This window comes from Acomys russatus, chromosome 20 (assembly GCF_903995435.1).
Source record: "Acomys russatus chromosome 20, mAcoRus1.1, whole genome shotgun sequence".
NCBI lineage: Eukaryota > Metazoa > Chordata > Mammalia > Rodentia > Muridae > Acomys > Acomys russatus.
The window spans coordinates 68047630-68065869 of NC_067156.1; the positions used below are offsets into that span (position 1 = coordinate 68047630).

Below are 18240 nucleotides of genomic sequence, written 5' to 3' on the forward strand. Positions count from 1 at the left end.
ACCCACCCTCCTCCAGGTGGAGGAGCCCCTCCCACACACTGGATGCTGGAGTGTGTGCCCCACCCAGGAGAAGGGTCCCTGTCATGGTTTCACACTGCACATTGAGCCCAAGAGATGCATGCCTTCCCCACTTACTTGCAGCAGCCACGACTCCATTTGTTTTGTTAAATTAACAAAGGGCCATAGTGACTAGGATAACATTTATATTTAAGCTTTTCAAATAGCATAAATTAAAACAATTGGATGTCGACTTGGATGTTTTTGAAGTAGATCTCCTGGTATAGTTCCAAAGGAAATACAACAGAGTGTGAAGACTCTCTGGAGATGGTGTTGCTTTTGACGAGCCCTTCTACACTTGTGTTGTATTTGATGCATGCTGGAATCTGAGATACCTGACCACTCTAAGGAGAGACAGTGCAGCCCCAGCCTTTCCAGTCAACACCTCACTGTTTACAGGAGAGCCAGCCTTTTGTGTTCTGCTCTTGAGCATGCAGTACCTAAGCTTAAACCAAATGGAGCTGGCTGAGTGTGATGTCTCTAAAAGTCACAATCCTCTTAGTGTTTAAAAGTCTCTGACTAGCTCAGGAAAAAAAAAAAAAAAACCATGTGCATGCTTCCTGGGTCCTCATGTGACCTCTGTGGAGGAGCAGAAAGCTCTAGAAGATCTCTCATGATGCCTTTACAACTTGGATCTGCTGGTAACCACATTATGGTTTGATTTTTATCACCACGTGTAAACCAAGAGGCATCTGGGGCACAGACGGCTTCCTCTGAGGCTTAGGCGGCTGGTGGGAATGGAGGGCCAGCCTCAGCCGACCTTGGTACATGACGGCTCCCTGCTGTGTGCAGGAGATTCTTGACCCACAGTCCATTCCTTTCCTAAGCTCAAGTGATTTGTCTGCCATGGACTGTGTGGACGCTGTGCCAGCCTGGTGTGTTTCCCCAGCCCTCCCAGCAAGCTGAAGTAGTCTTGTTGCTCCCCCACAACTCACCCCAAAGCCACAGAACCCCAGGGATGTCTTTGAATGATGCTTTGCCAAAGATAGAATGGAAAATCCATTTCACAACCCTGGGTGTGGTTCTTTGAGGCAAAGGGGCAGCGTGCAGCTGTGGCGACAAAGTCCAAGGAGTTTCCTCTCTGTCTTCCTTAATCTTGTTTCACTGATACATTCGAACCTGTTTGTTTGTTTGTTTGTTTGTTTGTTTGTTTTTCCTAAGTAGCTTTTATTGTCACCTTTCCTTGGCAGTTCAAAAACAGTGAGGCGGCAATGACAGTGGAGATGTAGCAGTGATGCCCACATGGCTTGTCCTGGGTTTGCTCACGTGAGCTTGCCTACCTTGCAACTGGGAGGGACACTGGGAGATTCTGTATAGTGGAGAGTCATATATTCAGGAAGACATTTGCAGTCTTGATATATTAGCATTTTTTGTTTTGTTTTAAGCTGAAATAAATCTTGTCTCAAAGACAGGACTTGACTTAAAGTCGTTAACTAGGGGACCACCCAGAAACATAGAGGGAAGTAAGCCAAGACAGTTTGGTATTATACAAAACTAAAGCATTTGCCTTCAAAAAGAGATCAGAGGTTTTCTGTCACCGCATTCTACGTCTAAATTGTGTCTACTTTTTAACTGAGTAGATGTCCTTCCATAACTTATTTTGTTAATTACCGTTCCGAGTTACATCAGGACATTTTCACAAAAGCGTATAAAGAGCTTCCAGCAAATGACTGCCGTACCCGTCTGCCCTCTGGTACTTCACACATCCCCTCTGTTCATCCCCTTCACTCCTTGGACAGCCTTGGCTTCTGTTTCATGCCATCCATGTGATTCTGTGGGTCTGCATAAAGTTTAGGGCCCACAAAAGAGCAAAAGTGTGTGGCGTTTCTCTTTCTGAGACTGACTTCATTCACTTAGTGTTGAGTTCCTTGTAAGGCCATGTTAGGCGTGAAACTCACTGCACATCAACTGCAGTCGACAGTACCCGGCTGAGCAGATTCATCCTTGGCCTATCTGCCCTCTTGAAGGGACCATCCTTCCCTCACCCTCGGCCAGCTGAGGTAGCAGTCCCTACCAGGGATAAACAGCAAGGTATCTGCTCCTAAAATAGAAGCCAGTTTGTCCAGTTGCGTAACAGACCTCAATAAGCAGTCTCAGTGCCACACTGAGTAATGTTTAGCCTTCTGTGATTTCTCAAAGCCGGTGCTTAAACAAAATCCCCAGCACAGTTCTTTGCATTCATTATTTAAAGACCTCTGCACTCTTAACCGCACCCCAAAGAGATCTCCAGCTGCTGTACTGTGAGGCCAAGATGTTATGGGATTAAGCTAAGGAGGTGTTTCCACAGGAAAGTGGCTTTGGAGCTGCATGAAATATAGTAAAGCTCTTGCTTCATGCAAACCTGCAAACCGATCCTTTGTGGGTGTGGGACACTTTTCCTACACTCTTTTCTTTTTCAATGCTGAGGGTGGAACCCAGGGCCTCATATGCTGGACAAGTGCTCATCACTGGGCTGTACTCCCGTCCTGCGCGTGTGTGTGTGTGTGTGTGTGTGTGTGTGTGTGTGTGTGCATGCGTGTGTGTGTGTTTGTGTGTGTAACACCTTTGCTAAGATGCACTTCATAAACCTACAGACTGAAAATGTTCACTGCAGTTTGAGCACACTCACAGTTGTGTGTGTTGCCATCACATCGCCCTATTTTAGAACACTGACTGGTACAGACGACATCTGCCACCCCGCCCCATCCCTCAGAAGCCACAGGTCGTCTGTCTCTGTACTTCCCCATCACAGAAGGTCACATGAGTGGAGTCATCTGTGTGGCCTCTTGTGTGTGGCTTCTTTCCCAATACATTACATGTTGAAGGTTTGTCCGTGCTGTCATGTGTAGTTTACTGCATTTCTCCCCTCCTCCCCTTTCCCTCCCTCCCCCCTCTCCTGGCTAAAATCCCATTGCTTCCATATCTTTAATTACCTGCTCATAGGTTGATTCTTATATGGGATGCTTTCTCCTTCAAGTTATAAATGATGTTTCTGCGAATATTCACATACAGGTGTTTATATAGATTCATGTTTCATTTCTCACAAGAATATGCCTAGGAATACAGTTGATAATTCATTGTTCACCTGTGTTTAACAGACGTTTCCTTAGAAGCTGTACAACTTGACATGTCTCAGAGCTGGGTCCCATATTACATCCCACAGCATGCTCATGCCTGAGCCTGGGGTGTGCATGTGTGTACACTGAATCGAGCGTGCCTGTGGGTGTGTGGATTCATGCATGCAATTTCCAAGACCCAGGTCTCTCCTTCCATCCTTGGATCCAGGCATCATACTCCTGATGTCTGACCCAACTCCTTAACCCCTAGCCAGCATTTTTGTTATTTTTATTCTTTCTATTTTGGTTGTTATTCATCCTAACTCAGTGTTGACCCGGAATAAAAACAGAATCTGCTTTAGAGGAATTAAAGTCTGGTGTGGTGGCACAAGCTTGTAACGTTGGCATTCTGTGGAGATGGGAGCATGGATAGTTCAAGGCCACCCTCAGCTAAGCAAGGTGTTTCAGGCCAGCCAGGAATGAACGAGGCCCTGTCAAGGAGGAAGAAGAAGAAGAAGAAGAAGAAGAAGAAGAAGAAGAAGAAGAAGAAGAAGAAGAAGAAGAAGAAGAAGAAGAAGAAGAAGAAGAAGAAGAAAGGGGAGGCTGAACAACAAATTGAGACCTTTTTCTTTTTTAGAATTTTTTGCAAGCATGCACGGGATTTTTCTTGCGCTGGTTCTTTAGTGCTTTAATAATTTCAGCCCGTTTGTCACCAGGTTAAAAATGTAAAGTGTACGGGAGTCTTTCCATCACATAATACTGCAGCAGGCAGGCATGCGCCTCACACATGGGCTGTGGGAGAGGCTGTACCTGTCAGTGTCTTATACAGCTCCAGGAACTGCTTCCTCATGGAATATAGAGCGGCTGGGGCTCCTGGGGAGGCAGGAGGGAGAATTTGGATGATACTATGTGAAGAAGGATAGCAGAGGGCAAGAAAGAGAGCACGCTCCACTGGACCTCAGTGTGTCCTGGAAGTGAGGGAGGCCTGGGGACATGAGTGTGGCCTTAGGCTGCCCTGCCCCACTGTGCCATCATTACTGACACCTCCCTTCCCCCATTTTGTCATAAGCTTGCCCATACAGCTCAGGGGCACTTCAACCTGAGGACCCCACGGTGGCAGCTCTTTGATGACCTCTCTTCTCAGCCGAGCAGTCCTAGGCCTTTACTGTCTGTGGGATGCTGTGATGGCTTGCCTGGTCACTTTGGACCCTCTCCTCTGCTCCCTTCACTGAAGCTGGGACTGAGAGTCCTCCAGGGCCACAGAGTGTGTGCCCTCCTCAACACTGGGCTCTGAGTCTGTAGCTCTGCAGGTCTCAGCGATGGCCCTGGGCCGCCGACTCACCTGTCGACTCACAGACTTGCCTTTCTGGGAAGGCTGTGGCAGGGAGCCCTGGCACAGCCCAGGTTCCACAGCCCCGTGGCTGAGCACATGTCAAAGTCCCCAGCTCTGAGACACAGGCAAGACGGGAGGCAAGATGATCGTGTGCTTGAGGGCTGTCGCCTATCCCTAGTTCCAGCCGAGGTACCGAGTAACCGCTGGACGATGTATAGCAGGATCCACCAGCCAGAACCTACTGGGGAGAAGGAGAAGGGGAGGTAAGCCTGAGGAACCCCATATGCTCCTTAGCCCAGGGCCAGCAAATGGGTCCCTGCTTGTGGATACTTACGAGAGGACCCTCCTCCATCCCCGTTATCCCAGATGTGGAAGGGAGGGATACAAGTGCCATAAGCTCTGGCAAAGTGTCTTCTTATACTTTAATGTTTCTTTCTTTCCCCAATCCCCCGCCCCCGCCTGAAAATTCTCTTTTTAGACACTTATATGTGTTTGCGTATTGTTTGCAGACAGGATCTGTGCACGCACTGTGTAGTATATACCCAAGGACAGCATTGAAACCTTGATCCTCCTTCCTGCCTTTACCTCCTCAGTCTGAGACTACACGTGTGCTACCATCACACTCTGTCTGTGTGGTGTTGGGGATCAAAGTCGGGCTTCACGCATGTGAGGCAAGCACCCCGCCAACTGAGCTACATCTCCAGCCTGCTAGCAATTTATTCTATCCGAAGTGACACTGTAAGGACACATCCACAAGCCAGGCTTGTCTGTCCTGCTGGCTGCAGGTGTGCAGTCCTCTGTCCATCTTCCAGGGTCTCTAAGCGAACACCCCCGACTCAACTGCTAGCTGCTGGTTTGCGTCCTAGGAATTAAACTTAGATGCCTTGGGGTAGCCAAGGTCTTGGACCTCCGTCCAGAACCTGTTCCTTATTAACTCATTGGTTTTTTTTTTTTTTAAGGGAAATCAAAATCCATTCATACATGTGCATTCTGAGTTAGACAGTCTGTTGTGGCCACAGTTCAGGGTTTATCACACAACCGGTTCTGCGGTGTGCCGCTCCGTGACATGTCTTAACATCACCGCTCCTGCATGTTCTCCAGTGTGAGTCAGAACATTCTAACACTTCCTCTCCCAGAGCCTCTTCCGCCGCCTTCCAGAGCTTTATACAGTACACAGAAACATGTCTTCTGGCCAATTCCCCTACAGCTTGTCACCACCGGGCCATTAGTCCTGCAAAAATGCAAGGAAAACAACCTGCTGCTTGTGAGCGAGTTCCCTAGAAACACTGTAGGTGAGTGTGTGTGTGAGTGTACGCGCACAGGTGTGGGTGCCTATGTGTTCACCTACATGGTAGGCCAACTGAGTGTCTTTGAGTGGCAGGTGGCACTCTGTGGTGGGTGTGTCACCCAGGTGTCTGGACACCGATTACTTAGGAGCATGTGACTTAGTGACTAGTGCAGTCACACCACGATTCCTCCTCCGTGTTGACCTAAACCTGGCATGGCAGCTCCAGCCTGGCATCTCAAGAAGGCCCACTGGGTACAGCAGGTCTGGGGAGGACAATGTGGAGGAGGCAGTGAAGCTTGGAGGCCCTAGGCCTCTCCTCCCAGGCTTCATGCAAGGACCCCCTCTGAGCGCATGGGAAGCTGCGGCCTGACGTTTGAAGGTCAGAGGTAACCACTGAAGTTCCTTTTTCATATTTTTCTCAAGGAAAAGATGAGAGGGCTTACTGGCTCCTGGTGAGTTAGAAGCATAGAAGTTCCTTAGCACCAAGAGGCACCTCTTACCTCTCTCCGCCATCTTTGGCTGAGTGTGCCAATGTCCTTCTGAGGCCGCCTGTGAGGATGGCTTAGCTTCCTGTGGCTTCAACTACAGTCGCATAATTCAGACACTTACACACCAGACTTTAATCTTGTCAAAGGCTGAAGGAGCTTGTTCATTTTTCTGAAAGGCCAGCAAGAGTGTCTTCCTGCCTCCCCTAGCTCCAGGTGGCCCTACTATCTTTCGTGTGTTCTGGCTTCTGTCTGTCTTTGCCATTTCTCCTGCATGGCCAAGTGCGCTCTCCCTGTCACAACAATACCATTCACCAGATTAGGCCCACACTAATCCACAGTGATCCGTAACGTTATCGCCTCGGTGAAGGCCCTGTTTCCATGCCCGGTCATGGTTAACCAAGTAGGTGACATCAGCTTGTAGGCTATCTGCTGGGGGGAGGGGTGTTACAGCTATAACTGATGCTATAAGCACCCAGAGCCTGAGCGACCCTTGGCGGTGGCTCTCATCCATGGCCAGTCAGACGCTGTAGCTGGCTCCTCCCTACATGAGCCACCTGGCTGCTGTGGGATGTTAGCATAGCCCTGCCACTCTGCCCCTGTACCACCACCCACCCCAGCACATGCGCAGTGAAACGCTCCACATCTGACTCTGACTGACACATTAGTCAAGCCCACCTTTGTTGCATGCGTCCCATTCAACTTCCACTACCGAGAGATCTGTGTGGGTTGGGGTGGGGGAGTTCCAGGGACAGGAAATACCAAGTGCCTTACCAGTAATCACTCAGACACAGCTCGACTCCGGACATCCAAGGACACTGGAGCCCCCCTCTGCCTCTGCAGTCTAGTTTGTTCCTCTAGGCAGCGGGCCCAAGTGACTGGGTTGGATGGCCTTTTAGAGGTGAGAGCTGTTCTTTGACTCGCTCTCTGCCACCCCCCAGAAACAGTTTACCCTCCCTGAGCAGTGCTAGAGCAAGGAAAGAGAACCCCAAGAAAAAAGGGCAAGCCAACCAGCAACAACCTCCCTCTCTCTCTCTCTCTCTCTCTCTCTCTCTCTCTCTCTCTCTCTCTCTCACACACACACACACACACACACACACACACACACACACACACACACCAATAGAAAAAACATGGAACCGAGCTGAAAGGAGCAACAGCTATCCAAGCGCTGGCATGCCAGGAAGATGTCCACCTCTGTTCTATCTCAATGGTTTCTTTGTACCAGGCAAATTCTAAGCACTTTGCACAAATTAATTCTGCTAATTCTTATAAACACCAAGCAGTATTAGCATTTCCTTCCTTTTATAGAAAAGGACACAGAGGCACAGGAGGGAGGTTAAATCCATGCCCAAGGTAACATGGCTGAGTCATTGTACACCTAGGGTCTGACCATGGGCTTGTTCCAGTTGCTGCTTCCCCACCCCCAACCCTACATGAGGAAAGAAAAATGAGACTACGTATCTGCCATGGGCTGAAGGCTCTTGGGAAAGGAGGAACTGACCAGGGAAACAGTGATGCCAAATAACGTTGAGGCACAGGCACTGTGCATTTGTGACAGATGACAACCACACAGGGCCTGGAGATGCTGGGGATGCTGGGTCTGAAAAGGGCAGCAGCCTGTTCTCTCAGCTGCAGGAGTTCCCTTGCCCATAGGTGCTGTGGCTGTGAGAAGCCACCCAGCATCGGCCCAGCACCAGTTTAAATCACCGTCTGGGGAAGCAGAAGGGTCTCCAGGGCCGCCCGGCAGGGCCATCACTGTAGTGGACAAGGGCCGCCCAGCAGGGCCATCACTGTGGTGGACAAGGGCCACAAGGGCGATTCTGAGCTGGGGCACCATCCCAGGGATCCTTTCTGAGGGCTGCAGGGACAAGGGAGTTGGGACAGGATTCAGTGCTACACAAGTGCCAGACTGGGTCTGAATTTGATATATGCTGTGTGAATATGACTCATTAAAATCAACCAGTGAGATGGTCACACACACACACGTGAAGAAACAACCAGTGAGATGGTCACACACACACGTGAAGAAACAACCAGTGAGATGGTCACACACACACATGAAGAAACAACCAGTGAGATGGTCACACACCCACGTGAAGAAACAACCAGTGAGATGGTCACACACACACGTGAAGAAACAACCAGTGAGATGGTCACACACACGCATGAAGAAACAACCAGTGAGATGGTCACACACACACATGAAGAAACAACTAGTGAGATGGTCACACACACAGGTGAAGAAACAGGCCACTATCTGCTCCCTACACCTGTGAGTTAACGACACACTGAACATTTAAACCCAAAGACAAATGCTCAAAGGCCACTCAGGATGGTGTACTTCTATCATCCGGCACTTGAGAGGCAGAGGTAGGAGGGTGTCCACAAGTTCAAGACTTGCCTAGAACATTCCAGTCCAACCAAAGCTGTAGAGTGAAACTCTGTCTTAAAAAAAAAAAAAAGAAAGAAAGAAATCAAAGCAAGTGACGGTGGCACCTGCTTGTAAGTCTCTGTGCTAGAGAAATAGACAGTGGGTCGCTTGGGCTTGCTGCACAGCAGGCTAGCCTAATCAGCAAGCTTCCAGCCAGTGAGAGACGCTGTCTCAGAGAGTGACCTGGATGCTTTCTGAGGAAAGGCACCCAAAGGTGACCTCTGGACCTTCACACACATGCATGTACACACACACACACACACATTCACACACACAAATAAATAAAAATAGTTTATAAACTAAAGCTTATAACCATGCCTTATTTTCAACAGGAGCCCAAAGAGCATGCAAGCACTCCCCCCCTCTGCCTCCCTCACCCACCCCCCCCCCCCATTCCCCCATCCCCGCCCCTTCATCCCATCATACATCTCCCAGGAGTGCCAGGGCACCTAGTCAGGGACAGCCAGCCCTCCCACAGTGAGCTATTTCTTACCTCACAGGAACACAAGGCATCACCTAGTGTTAGCATTGCTACATTGTCCCCAGAGTCCTGATTACAGGAAGTCTGACCTGATGTCAATCCCACCTCTGTAAGCCATTTAAAATCTAAGACAAGATTGCCTGGCTACCATATGGTATCCAGGATGACACTGGCCTCCTTTTCTGTGACATCTATCTGGATCTAGCAAGTGGTTAGGCAGAGCAAATGAGTCTACCCTGAGCTGAGCCTTCAGATCACTTTGTTGCCAAAAAGAAGAAGGTATCTGAATGTGTCTAACCGTGTTTGTTGGTGTGTTGTTCTTTCCAGGACAGTGAGAGTCACCGAGGAGAGACTGAAAAGAAGAGAATGGTGGGCAAGCTTTCTCAGACGGTCTCAGAGGACAGTGATGTGTTTGGTATGTGGCAGGACAGGGGGGAGGCCCCCTTTAATGCACACGCATTCTCACCGGGGAAGTGGGATTTCAGGGGCCTGGGTCCGTCATCCTTGTCTCTGTGGGGTTTTTGTTACTGTTGTTGCTTCTGGTTTGATTTTTGCCTGTGTGTGTGTGTGTGTGTGTGTGTGTGTGTGTGTGTGTGTGTGTGTGCGCGCGCGCGCCCGCCCTTGGTGTTTGTTTCCTTATGTGGCACAGTGCAGGTGTGGAAGTGGAGGACGCTAAGGGTGTCTTCCCTCCCCTCCTACCTTATAAGAAACAACGTAACTTGTTCATTGTTGCCGACACTAGGCTAACTGGTCTGTGAGCTCCCAGAGGGCGGGCTCTACTTCCGGCTCCCTCTCTGGGAATTACAGATGTGCACTATTTTAGGTTTTACATGGATTATAGGAATCCAAAGGCAGGTCCTCACATTTGTGTAGCATTGGGCTATCTCCTCAACCTCTGTCTTTGTTTTTAAACATGCCTGCGCAGTGGCCTGTTGAACAGACCTCCTTCACGGCCCTCCTGTAGATTTTCTCCCACGTTGCCTGGTTTCATTTTGTGTTCACTTTTGCTCTCTGTAGCTCTAACGCTCCTCACAGTCTCTCCCTCTCCACCAGTCTGTGGGGACCTCAGCAAGCCCCATGTTGAAACAATGCTGACAAGGAAGTGAGCTTGCCAAAGCCTGCGCACTGCCATGCTCCGCGGGGTGCAGACAGTGAATCAGCTGCCATAACTGCTGTTGCCTCAGGAACACACACCACCCCGCACATGGGTTTTGGTTCTTCCTACTTCTCAGAGAGAGGGGACAAACACTCTCATCTGATGTGGGCTCCGACAGCTGACCTGTTTCCAGGGGCGCTGCTGTCTTCTTTCTTCCGCTTAGGGAGACAAGAAAAGGGAAGTGTGATCAAGACTCAGCCTGTGTGGTAAGAGCCCACCGTGCCCAGAGGAAACAGCAGCCAGGCCACGCCACTGCAGGGATCATGGCCCAGGTCATACAACCCGGGTTGCAGTCACTCAAGGCCAATAACCCTTGGCCACACCCCCTAACCTGGCCTCCACTAGCTTATGTGAAGGCCTTCCTTCATACTTTCTCCCACCAGGCAATGGCCTCTACCCTGACATTTTTTGTTATTATTTGTTCTGATTAACTTGGTTTCTTCAAATTTTCTTCCGTCTGTGCTTTGCCCTTCCTGAGCAAACACCTGTGGGAACAGCGTGACCCAAAGACTGAAAGCCAGGACTGTGAGCTAGAAATGTGGTGGGTGTAGACCAGTGGGGGAGGGTCTCTCCCAATTTCTTTGGCTGTGTCCATTTCCGCAAGGCTGTGTCCATTTCCCAGGGCAGTCCTATCTTTATGAAGTAGGATTTTCACTCTTTAGTGGCAGAGGAAAAGAGTAGAAGATGGCAGCGTGGTTACCTGAGAACAAGTGCACAGTTTAAAATATTCAGGCCAAGGCACCACACAGAACGCACTGTCTGCCTGTGCTGTGTTTAGCATGGGGAGTGCGCCTTCTGGCATGACTTTCTTACTTGTGTGTTCTGAGTGTGTACATGGTACACACAGTGGCCTGTCAGAGGTACCAAAGGAGAGGCAAAATATGGACGCCCCGGTTTACATTCCCTCACCCAAGTGTCATCTTTAGCATTAGTTAGGTTGTTTTGTTAGGCTAGGGTTGAGTTAAGAAGTTGAACACACACATGCAAAGTGAGCGCTTTACCGCTAAGCTGTGGCCCTAGTCCTAATAAATTTCTTTTTAGTGTATTTGTAATGATAGCAACCCTTACTTTATCATTATACACACACACACGTCTGTGTGTGTGTGTGTGTGTGTCTGTGTGTGTGTGTGTGTGTGTGTGTGTGTGTATACAGCCGGGGCAGTGGCACACACCTGTTCTCCCAGCACTCGGGCACTCAGAGGCAGAGGCAGGCAGATCAATGAGAGTTCAAAGCCAGCCTGGTCTACAAAGCAAGTCCAGAACAGCCAAGGCTACACAGAGAGACCCTGTCTCAAAAAACAAAACAAACAAACAAACAAAAAGGGTATAACACAGTAACCATGTCATACACAAGGCCTTCCCTTGAATTGTATAAACACTCTGATTCCTGAAGCTGTCTCCAACGTGGCCCTTCTTCACCCTGACTGGAAGGTGGATGTGAAAGGCAACTCAGAAGTGTCAGGCCTCTCCACAGCACAAGCAGCGGTGACTGTTGCTCCTGGGACTGGGACAGGAAGATGCTCATGCCTGTGGCCTGAGGCAGTTCACAGCTCTTCCACTACAGCCTGCCGCTGGATCTGAGTCACCCTCACGCATCCACAGCTCATACTGGTCCTGCCTGAGTCAGAGCCCAGGCAAATGTGAGGAACCCGCTGCCTGCGGATGCCCTAGGTTCACACAACCCTGAGTCAGTGAGGCTGGGAGGGCCCTGTGTAGCCTGAGTGCTGCTCAGCAGTCCTGAGTGACACAAACCAAGGACACTGTGAGCTGCTGAGGCCTGCCCTTGAGCTTGAAAACATTGCCTCCTGGCCTTCTGGAATCTACACAAGTTCTGGGCTAATGATGAAAAACAACAAATGAGAAAGAAAGCTCAAATCATCTTAGCTGGGGTTTTTGTTTATTTGTTTGGTTGGTTTTGGGTTGTTTGTTTTGTTTCTTTGGGGCGTGTGTGTGTGTGTGTGTGTGTGCGCGCGCGCGCGCGTGCATGCGCACACATGCTCATGTGTGTATACATGCCCTGGCGTAGGGTCACAGGAGAGTGACTTAGGAAGTTGACTTTCTTTTCCGACATGTGGGTCCCAGGGAGCTAACCCACGTCCTCAGCTTTGGCATTGACTGTGACCAACTGAGCCATCCCTGAACTTGGACTATAGAACCTAGGAAATATGTCAGAGAATTCTTTATAAAATGATGATGGTGCAGACATCGTCCTGAATGAAACCAGCCCCCTCCACTTCATAAAGGCCTCTCTGAGTGTCCAGCAGGCCCGAGACATGACAGGAAAGTAAGCTCCCTTGACATGTGTTACATTTTGTGAACATGGAGTTGGCTGTAGCCGGGCCATAGTCATCTCTAAGTTCTCAGAGGTCACTCTGTTTTTACGTCAGAAAACAACAGGTAAAAGATGGAGAACGTAGTGGAAACTGTCTCCTCTAGCCAACGTGTTACTGCAGGACTCATGCACCCCCTACGATATTGGGCATCGTGGGGTGAGAGGTTGGGGAGACTGTTTCCATCAAGAAAGCGTTCCCAGGTGGGATGAACTGAACAAGAGAAGTTTCTAAGCAAGGCTGGCTGGCACAAGTGCTCTAACACCTGGTGGCTCTCAGCCAGCCAGCTGACTCCAGACTTCCTTGGTGCCCTTTCCAGGCCAGAGGTGATTCTTGACCAAGCAGCAGCATTCATGCTTTGAGACTTTGAGTTTCTGGGTAAAATACCACAGAAAGGTTGCTTCGGTCTCAAGGGAGTGTCACAGCAGGCACAGTGTCAAACCTCTCTGCGCTCTTCCTCTGTCAGCACTGTGGTTACACCTCGGGCCTGGTTGCCTGGCTACGCAGGAGGAAGGAAATGTTGCAAGCAGGGCACAGTAACCTAGGGAACCATGTTGTCCCCATTTTGAAGAACCTGGCTGTTTTTCATGTGACCAGTTTTTAAGCTTTGTGGAGAGGAGCACATGCGAGCGCATGCACGCGCGCGCGCGCGCGCGCGCGCGCGCGCACACACACACACACACACACACACACACACACTGCACATACCATCCCATCATTTGAAGGCTGTGGAATAGGAAGATAACACTCCCCCACTTGTTTCCTACAGAGCTTTCAAAACAGGGCGGCTTCTGGGCAGGTCCTTTCTGAGATGAGCAATTTCAACATGCATAATTTACTCTAGTAATATATACTAGCCACCAGAAGAGGGCGCCACAGCTCTGCAGGCGTGAGCGGCTCCTTCTAGACAGACCAGGGCTGAGACACCTTTTAACTTGGGCCCAAGCTGCCCAAGCTTGACAGGTGGCACAGGCAAGGATGGCTTAACCGCAGGGTCACATTTTCCTTCCACTGCTGTCTTTATCACTTCGTGTGTCTGTCAGAGACAAGCACAGGTGAGGTCAGGGGTCAGGTCCTACTCGAAGTTACCAGGAGGTTCAGGCGAAGCAGATGGAGCCGCATGTGTTCAGTGTTGAAGGAAAACATGTTCATCAGAAATGTTTGTACGCATCTCTCTCTCTCTCTGCTTCCAATAGCTTGCCTCAGTCTACAGAGAGGCGGCACACAGGAAGCAGTAGACTGTCAAAGACTATGGAGGTCCAGATCACATAAAGACGCAGCTGTAACTATGGTGATTGCTATGGTGGGGAGGAGGAGGTTGCTTTTAAGTGTGAGATTTGGCCACCTACATGGGAAGTCAGATGCCTTGTGTCACACAGGATGTGGCAGAGCTGTGTGATTTTTGTTCAGTTTGCCTCTGTGGCTCCTCAGATGTGAGGAAGGCTCAGGACAGAACCCCTGTGGATGGTGAAGTGCCCATGTGTGCCCAGGCAGGGCACCCTGTCTTGCTAGCAGAAGTGTGTGTCCATCAGCTCCTATTTTCATATGTTTATTTATTTATGTGAGTTTTTAATATTTTTAGTTTCATTTATTATATGCATATGGGTGTTTGTCCACATGTGTGTATGTGTACCTTGTGCCTGAGGAGTCAGAAGAGAACCTAGGGGCCCTAGAACTGGAGTAATGGATGCTTGTGAGTCACCATATGGTCACTAGGAACCAAACCTCAGGTCCTGTACAGGAGCAACAAATGCTCTTGATGCTGAGCCTTCTTTCCAGCCTTGTTTATTTGGTGTTTCATTTGTTTGTTTGTTTGTTTGTTTTGCTTGTTTTAGTGTAATATCTTACTCTGTTGCCTAGGACACCAAGAGCTCACTACAGTCCTCCAGCCTCGTCTTCCTGAGTGTTGTGCTTACTGGTGTGTGCCGCGCAGCCATGTCAGTTCCTATAATTACAAAGAGCTTTCCCACAGGTACTTTAAAGGGTGCAAAGTTGTGTTTAACAAGTTCTAAAAATTTTCCAGCTTAGGTTTTTATTAAAGATGACAGGCACATGATGGTCAATAGGCACAAAACGTCGTATCAGATGGCTTCTCTACTGGGACAGCCTCCATCAAAGCCTCGGGCTCTGTCAACAGGCCTGATCTGACCCACAGACAGAGCTGGACCTTGTTGAGCCAGGACTCTAATGGGCGTGGTTCATGTCCCCATGCTAGGAAAACCCCAGAGATAGGCAGTCAGTGCTCCCAGAAGCTGAAGCCCCTCTTCCTCTGTCCAACTAGGGGTGAGTGATGGGTCCCAGGAGAAGGACAGAGAATATTGCCTTAGCACAGAGACGCTTCACCTGGTCCACTTGTCAGCTTACACCTCGCTAGAGTGTTCCCGTTTTCCTTTGCCGGAGGCATCCCCTTCCATCCAATACTGAGGGTGTCAGTGGAAGAACAGGTGGGCCATCTAGGTGTTGTGGCGCAAACTTGAACACACAGCACTCAGAGGTGGAGGCAGTAAGAATCCAGCTCACAAGCAAATAGCAACTCCAGAGCTCAGCCATGTTCGTGCCTGCTGTGGGCCTGTTAGCATTTCCGCTGCTCCATCACACAGTAACTGGGAATAAATGCCTGTTTCCAAGCCAAAGACAATCTAAATAGCTAGTTCCTCATTCGTCACTGGCACCCAGAATGTCCTGGTAAAAACCTCACTTATGACAAATGGTGTGAACACAGCTTAGAATGTTGTAGCTCTGTGCCGTGAGTCCAGAACCATCCTGATTTCACCACACCTGTAAATATGTCCCCTTTGAGCACTTTGGCAATGTCCTGGGGGGGGGGCGGCGGGCAGAGAAGTCAGGGGTGAGAGGAAACAAGAGAGGATTCAAAAGGGACATTTTGACCCGGATTGACACATGAAAAGCAACGGTGGTTGTTTGGTTTTGGTGGTCTTTTTTTGGGGGAGAGGGTTGCTTGTTTGGTTTGGTTTGGGTTTTTTGTTTTGTTTGTTTGTTTGCTTGCTTGCTTGCATGCTTGCTTTTCTGTCGTAGCGAGGCCACCTCAGCAAAAGGATGCGCAGAACCGCGGGAGCCTTTGCAAGGCAGCTGGAAAGAGAGGGACCAGACAGGGCCTTGACAGCGGTACCTACCCACTAGCGTGCCCACATGGAGGCATACCTTCCAAGTGAAGACAGGCCTCCAGCTGAAAGAGCGGGACAGGGGGTGAGGAGGACAAAAGTTCCGTCGCTACAGCTGTGGGATGTTCTTACACGTTTAACATCCATTTCTAAGAGGGAATCCCCAGGTGTTCCCCAGAGCGCCACCCTCCCTATAACCCCCTATAACCCCCCCACCAGTCTCCCTCCCACCCCCCCAACCCCATGCCATCTTAATTTACTCAGCTACCTCATTTGCCCTGTTAGTGAGGACCAATTGAGTTGCATTTGCAGGTGTGAAATCTTCGTTCCATCAAGTGTGGGTGTGGCCCTGAGCACATGCTATTTTAATCTATTTTAATCAACTGCTAAGTGGGGTCTTGGCGTCAGTGTGGACTTGCCCAGAGCTTCCCACAGCCCGAATGTGCACTCTGTACATAGGATTTTCATTCTTTATTCACACATACACTTGTAAAATAAAAACATTACTGTACACATATGCATACTTAATAGACTAAAATTAAGGAATTTAAATTAATTGATGGGTTATGAGGCACACTCTATCTGACGAACTGTGCCCTTTCAACTTTGTGTTCTGACCTGTTTTTCCACCGACTTTTTATAAAGCTCCAATGGTCCTGACCAGCACGCTTTTGAAAGTGGCTTGTTCTCCTATGTGGTCACATTTGAGAGTTTGGGACTCTAGCCTCTCTGGAAGCATTAAAGACCCAGAAAAAGCTGGTTCCTGGTGTGACTGCTCTTGCCTGGTGTCCAATACCACGGTCTCCGGGGTCTCATCAAAGTGACCTGCTCAAGCCATAGGCCTTTGAGTTTGTGCCTTTAAGACTTTAATCTCTAAGATTTCCATGACCCTTCAGCCTGATGATTTCAGCCACATATAAGGCTCGTCCACCGTTTGATCCCTTAGGTGGTATATTTTCTCTGTTCTTGAATAGCATAGCTACGTCCCACCCCACTTCCCATTACAAAAAGAAGCACTATGGGGCAGCAAGGGTCAGGCTGAGGCAACATGGAAACCCAGCAGCATGCACACTACCCCTGGCAGATCTGTGGGTAACACACAGGGCGAGTGGTAGGCTGGGCGAGCATGTCTCCTCAGTCCTGCTCCCCAGATATCCATGAAGCAACTCCGGCATTCCCCTGTAACCGTGCGCCCAGGGTCTCCCTCATGGCTACGTTTCCTAGGTGCCGTCACTACTTTAGGACAAGTGAGCTACGCCCAACAACCAAATGACCAGTGGGCTTGGACGCCCCCACCCCTACATCCTTGCCATTTGCAGCCCTCCTTGGCCTTGCTCCTGGGCTTCATGCCTGTGCCTTTCCTCAGAAGATAGGCCATCATTTCTGGCACCTCTAGCTTTTGGGGGGAATTCTTTGTGGTATCTTTCAATTCACCCTTACTCTTACTTTCATGGCTTGCGCTTTCAGGGGACCTCCTACAGAGATCCTGACCCCGCCACCACACATCGTCCGGGCTCCCAGGCTTTCATGGCTTTCGCTTTCAGGGGACCTCCTACAGAGATCCTGACCCCGCCACCACACATCGTCTGGGCTCCCAGGCTTTGTTTTGACCGTATAAGTCTAACACTCTGCGTGGCTGAAACACCAGTGCCATGTGGGTGCTGCCAAAGTTCGTCTTCAGCTCAAGCAGTAGCCAGGCCTACTTTGACCACAGCTCCACTGCAGTAAGAGGCCTGAGTGTCTAGGCACCTGAACTTGTTTAAGCACACCCCTAGAGGGCACTGTACACGCAGGCTAACCTCCTGCTTAGCACACTCTGGCATCCTCGAGGGGAGACGCCTCTGCCCAGTGGCCTGTCCTGAACTGAGACACACCCAACCTGTCGTATGAATTCCTAAGTCCTCAAGGCACAGATGGTGGGCGCTGCCCCACTGGTCACTGTCTAACTAACTGTTGCTTGGTCCCTGTCTGATAGAAGGCGAGCCCATGGGTAACAGGAAATAACTGTCAGTCTGTGTACTACTAAATATCAGAGGATAGTTAGGTTTTAGAGACAGCTTATTTTCTTTTCTCTTGAAACAGGGTTTCTCTGTGTAGCCTCGGCTGTCCTAGAACTCACTTTGTAGACCAGGCTGGCCTCAAACTCACAGAGATCTCTGCCTGCCTCTGCCTCCCGTGTGTCACTCTGTCCCACAAGGGTCAGTTTTTTCAATACTGAGAGCATAGTGGGTGGACACAGCCCTACCTCTGTACTCTGTTCCTCTTTCCTGTGACACCTCCTCTGAAGACCTCTGAAATCCATCAGATCCCCCATTCTGTATCTCTTGGGACCTGTGTTATTCTGTGTGCATGTGTGGTGTGTACATGCCTGGTGAGGGCACACCACTACACACATCCGTGTGTTTGGCAGGTGCATATGGGTGTGTGCAGTATGTGCATACAGGGGTGTGTGTGTGTGTGTGTGTGTGTGTGTGTGTGTGTGTGTGTGTGTGACTCCTTTTACCAGGGCTGAGATGCCT

General features: G+C 49.7%; 1 protein-coding gene across 1 annotated transcript in view; it reads left to right on the top strand.

Annotated features, from left to right (window-relative positions):
* Mbp (myelin basic protein) overlaps nucleotides 1-18240 on the top strand; it is a 133462-nt gene that overhangs the window by 57434 nt on the left and 57788 nt on the right. The window contains exons 2-3 of the mRNA XM_051163231.1: nucleotides 6540-6601; nucleotides 9441-9528. Of these exons, the coding sequence (XP_051019188.1) occupies nucleotides 6540-6601; nucleotides 9441-9528 (150 nt within the window). The remainder of the gene's footprint in view (nucleotides 1-6539; nucleotides 6602-9440; nucleotides 9529-18240) is intronic.